The 5,435-nt window shown below is 32.5% G+C and overlaps 1 protein-coding gene across 1 annotated transcript; it reads left to right on the top strand.

Annotated features, from left to right (window-relative positions):
* The first annotated feature begins 1,075 nt into the window (after positions 1-1,075).
* LOC138348814 (uncharacterized) lies at positions 1,076-3,798 on the top strand. Its single transcript, XM_069298396.1, has 3 exons — positions 1,076-1,387; positions 3,623-3,637; positions 3,757-3,798. Exons 1-3 carry the CDS (start codon positions 1,076-1,078, stop codon positions 3,796-3,798), a joined length of 369 nt encoding a protein of 122 aa, XP_069154497.1.
* The last annotated feature ends 1,637 nt before the right edge of the window (positions 3,799-5,435 follow it).

Below are 5,435 nucleotides of genomic sequence, written 5' to 3'. Positions count from 1 at the left end.
TATATGCATAGACTCGTACATCTGGTAGTCAGAATTATGGAATCCACAATAGGAGGGATAGTGGTGACTAATGGGGTTGAATCATCACTAGTGTCATAGATGAAAGAGAAACAAAACCAAGACCCTATTTTGCTTTAATTGAAGACGAATGTTCATAAGCAAAGATTATTAGCTTTTGAACAAGGAGGAGATGGTGTGATGAGGTACTTAGGTAGGTTGTGTGTACCAAAGGTGGATGAACTCCAAGAAAGGATCATGGAGAAAGCTCTTAGCTCCAGATGTTCCACCCATCCCCGTTCCAAAAATATGTACCGCAATTTGAGAGAGGTATATTGATGGGAGGGCATGAAAAAAAAATATTGTTGAGTTCGTTGCCAAGTGCCCAAATTTCCAACAAGTGAACGTAGAGCACCAAAGGCCTGGATATTTTGCTCAAACTATAGAACTTTTGAAATAGAACTGGGAGATGATTAATATGGACTTCATCACAGGCCTGCCAAGGTGGCCGGTAGCATGATTCTATTTGGTGATTGTCGATAGAATGACAAAGTCAACCCATTTCTTGCCGCTAAAGACTACCTATTCGGCCGAGGATTATGCTAAGTTGTACATTTAAGAGGTGGTGACACTTCATGGAATTACGGTCTCCATTATTTCAAATAGAATGGCAAAATTTACCAAAATAATCTAGAAATCTTTCTAGAAAGTTTTGCGTTTGAAGGTGAACTCAAGCACTACTTTTCATCCTCAGACGAATGGCCAAGTAGAGCGTACTATAAAGACCTTAGAAGATATGTTGATAGCTTGTGTGATCGACTTCAAAGGGAATTGGGATGAGCACATACCTCTCATTGAGTTCTCTTACAACAATAGTTACCATATGAGCATCCAAATGGCTCCATACGAGGCTCGTTATGGGAGAAGATATAGGTCTCCTATTGGGTAATTAGAGTTTGGTGAAGCATGGTTAATAAGACCAGATTTAGTTCACCAATCTATTGAGAAGATGAAAGTGATTCAAGAGAGGTTGAAAACGGCCCAGAGTCACCAAAAGTCCTACACAGATGTTAGGAGAATGTCGTTAGAGTTTGAGGTAGACGATTGGGTGTATCTAAAACTTTTACCCATGAATGGGGTTATGAAGTTTGCTAAGAAGGGGAAACTTAGTCCCCGTTATATTGGTTCGTACAAAATACCCAACAGAGTTGGCAATGTAGCATATGAGTTGGAGTTACCCCACTTGTTAGAAACTGTTCATTCAGTATTCCATTTGTCTATGTTGAAGAAAGGCTTGGGTGATCCTTCATTGATTGTACCAACTGAGAATGTTTGGATTAAGGATGACTTGTCCTATGAGGATATTTTGGTTCAAATTTTGGATCATCAAGTTTGAAAGTTGAGGAATAAGAAACTGTCGTCAGTCAAGATCATTCAAAGGAACCAATTTGTTGAAGAAGAAACTTGAGAAGCGAAGGAGGATATAAAAAAAATATATCCACGTTACTTTGAATCTTAAGAGAATGAATATAAAGGTACTAAAATCCCTTATTAGCACTTAATAAGACTATGTGTAAGCATGCATTACATGCTTTTATTGGTTAAGTGCGGAAATGACGTTACTACTCTAAGCTTGTGAAGAAGTTCTCATTCGAGGACCAATGTTTCCAAGAGGGATATATTGTAACATTTCGTAACTTGAAATAACTAACAATAAGATAACCAAGAATAATTATTTTTGGAAATAAATAGGGAAATTTGAAAAAAATTCTAATTTTAAAAGGTGAGTTTTGGTCACTTTTAAACAGCCATAACTTCCAATTAAAGATGATTTAGGATGAGTTCTTTATATTTTTAGACATCCCTTGGGAAGATCTTTCCAATGGCGCCGAGTTTGCGCATTTTCAATGTCGTATGAGGGATATATGCCTCAAGTTGGGTTGTTGGACTGAGGAAAATTCAATCCAGATTTTAGTTAGGGTAAAGTAGTATTTTCACCCTAGTATTGCCTAATTCATTTTAAAGTTTTATTAGGGGTAAAACCAAGTCCTAATGCAGTTTTAGAAAAGTTGATAATGCTTAGAGCGTGGGGAGAACAGAGAATAGAAAATGAAGATCAAGAATTCTTCAATAATATTAAGGTTTCGCTAGTGGAACTCATCAGGGGTGATCCCCATCGAGGTATGTGAGATCTTTCTATGTTGGGTTTGTCACCCGCACACCAATGTGTTTAATTCAGAAAGTTTTGAATTGATTTAATGATGAATGTTGAAGTTCTTGATGAACAATTGTTGAAATCTTGTAGGTAGAGTTGTGGTGTACCTTTTGTGATTTTGGTTTGTGTTTTCGGGCTGTTTTATGAGTCTAAACTATTAAATTTTGAGGATTTAATGATCCTAAGTGTGTGGGGTGAGATCCATGGGAGTTATGTAATTTTAGAATTGAAAATAGGAGAAGGAAAGTCAAAATTACAGTCTGACAAGCCCTAGGGTGCCACGCGTGCCAGAGCCCCTCAGGACAGTCTCTCTCTGTTAGGCTCTGGCACCTCGCGCCTCTCAGAGTGCCAGGGTCACCTGGAGATTCCATTTTTCTCCAATCATTTCGTACAAGTTCCTAAGTGATATACCTATAAATCCTATTTGATTCAAACACTCTAAAGTAAATATAAACATCATGAAATCATCCATAAACATGAGATCATGATCCTTGAATCCATATTCCAATTCAAGGAGAGTTAAGATCAAGGTCGAAGAAGTTAAGCGTAAAGCATAAAAGTTAAGAAGCAAGTCAAACTGACTTCTTAATGTTTTCAAGAGTTCTAAGCAAACATTTTAACCTTGTTTTAAGGTTCAAGATACAAGTTGATCAAAGAGTAAAGGGTTGAGTTTAAATCTCAAAATTTATAAGGGAACTAAGTAGACCCTAAGAGTTAAATTTCGAGTAAAGCAAAGAGCTAAGAGTGCGTTCATTTCTCAAATGCTATATGGAACTCGTCCCTCAGTGTATAAACATTTTTACATTTTTAGAAAGAAAGGAAACTAGACTTCCACAGAGCCTTTGGCCAGTTTTAGAAAATTGGAACTAGGATTTCCAAGAGAGCTTTTAAAGTTAAGGTTGAGCAATTACCTCAAACCAAAGAAGAAGTTCTTTTAAAAACATATGAGCTATGTATTTTGGGATTAGTATTGAGATCCAATATGGAGATGCAAGTTCATATTAACTTAAGTCTCCATAAACCATGTAGCAACATGGACAGATAAAGGGTCATACTTTTTTGATAATTCCTTAGTGCTTTATAGCATAGACTAGTGGATCCACATAGTAGTTCATGTTTTATACCGACAACAAGGTATAGAGAGGACCTCTTGCAATGTGAGGTAAGACGTTGTACCATCACTTAGGCTCATAGTGATGGTTGTCGATTAGAGAATCTCCCACAGAAACTATATTACTTTTATATATAAGTAAAGTTGAGTTTATTATTGCATTACCTTTAATAAACTAAATGTTTACACTGTTTTTACAAGCTTCATATATATATATATATATATATATATATATATATATATATATATATATATTGTGTGCATCTTTACTGCTTTATATTGAGTTATGACTTCTTCAGTTGAGAAGAGCCAAGGTAAGTTCTTTCGTACTTCTTTTAAGCTTAGTAGTTGTTGTTTAGCATTACACTCGCATACTCGTACATTCAATATACTAATGTCAGGTTGTTTGCTTTGTTTGATGATGCAAATGCAGGTAACCAGGATCAGCATCCAGCGCCTCGTTGATCTAGCTTGAACATTCAAAGTCAGTGCTGAGCCTCCTTGCATTTCAGAGGACTCTTAATTTCTTTTTTTCGTATTTTTTTTATAGATTATTGTGGAGTTTGTCCAAACATTCATCTTATTAGTAATAGATGTTTCATAGACAGTTAAGTTTGAGTCTCTTTCATCTTATATATCAGATGTTTTCACTTTGAGACTTAAGTGTCTTTTTGGCCAAGATAACTATTTAAAGTATTATATTATGGGAATGTTCCACAATTATTATTGATTTAAGTTAAGTCTTTCGATAAGTTACGAAAGTCAGGTCAAGGGTTCGCTCAAGGCCAACAATGGTCTTTGGGTGCCGACCACGTCTAGGGTGTAGGCTCTAGGCGTTACAAAATCATAATTAAATTATAACAAAGATATTTATTCTCCTCTTAAGTAACTTTTTCATTTTATATTAATTTATCAAACTATAATTCAATAAATAAAATTAAACATAAACCTGTATAGTTCTAGTCTTTTAATATAATTCTCCCACATAGTACAAACAATCTCCTCACATAGTACTTGCATTCGTCGATCATATAACCAAGAATACTAACCAACGTTATTACTTTGAGTCATTTCTTTGTCAATATATCTGCAATTGTAATTTCATGATCATAGACCATAAATATTTCATCACTTCTTTGATATTCTAACAAATAACCATGTGACATTGTACAAGTTATGACAATTTTTCACTTGTGTGACAATATCATAATGGTGATGTAATTATCAAACATACATCACCAATTTTTTCCTTTTCACATTAAATTATTTTAAACATTTTCATGTTTAGCCGAAAGAAATGTTTTCTTTTATTATTATGAAAAACAAAAGAATATGAATATTTTTGAAAATGTTAATATTTTGACATTTAACAGCATCCCTTAGTCTCACTGACAATATTTATTTAAAATGTCAATATTTTAGTTTGTTATGTATCTAATTTATTTATTTTATATTTATTTGATTTGCAAGAATAAAATTATTTCATAACAGAAAGAAAAAAATCAGGGGAGCAATATTTTTAAAAAAAACATAACACTTAAATTAACATCAGTTACAATTTCAAAGAAATTCACTTTCTCATCATAATTTTATACCAACAATTTTTACATTTTCTGTGCTCACTTTATTCAAATTAAAATTGATATTTTAAAATTTCAGAGTGAAAAATACAAATTGTATCCCACCAATAAAAAATTGGATTGTATCCCTATAAAATTTGATCATTATATATATATATATATATATATATATATATATATATATATATATATATATATATATATATACATATATATATATATATATATATATATATATATATATATATATATATATATAACTTATGAAAGGATACAAGATTCTGAAAAAAAAATAACATACATGATAGAAGTAATACAATCACTCGAGGAAGAATATAATATTCTAAAAATATACAAATTTACTATGAAAGAAATCAAGATACAAGAATCTAGAAAACAAATATCATACATACTGAAAACAATACAATTTGATGAGAAAAGATACAATATTTTTAAAAAGGTAATTCAAATTGACCATGAAAAAAATATGATACATTTATGCTTAAGAAATACAAATTCATTTGACATATCT

This window comes from Solanum lycopersicum, chromosome 5, assembly GCF_036512215.1.
Source record: "Solanum lycopersicum chromosome 5, SLM_r2.1".
NCBI lineage: Eukaryota > Viridiplantae > Streptophyta > Magnoliopsida > Solanales > Solanaceae > Solanum > Solanum lycopersicum.
Note: the sequence above shows the minus strand (reverse complement) of the source record. Positions and strands in the feature narration are given on the sequence as shown.

Excerpts from the sequence above, each read along its gene's own strand:
- LOC138348814 (XM_069298396.1), top strand. The coding sequence starts at position 1,076 with ATGTCGTTAGAGTTTGAGGTAGACGATTGGGTGTATCTAAAACTTTTA.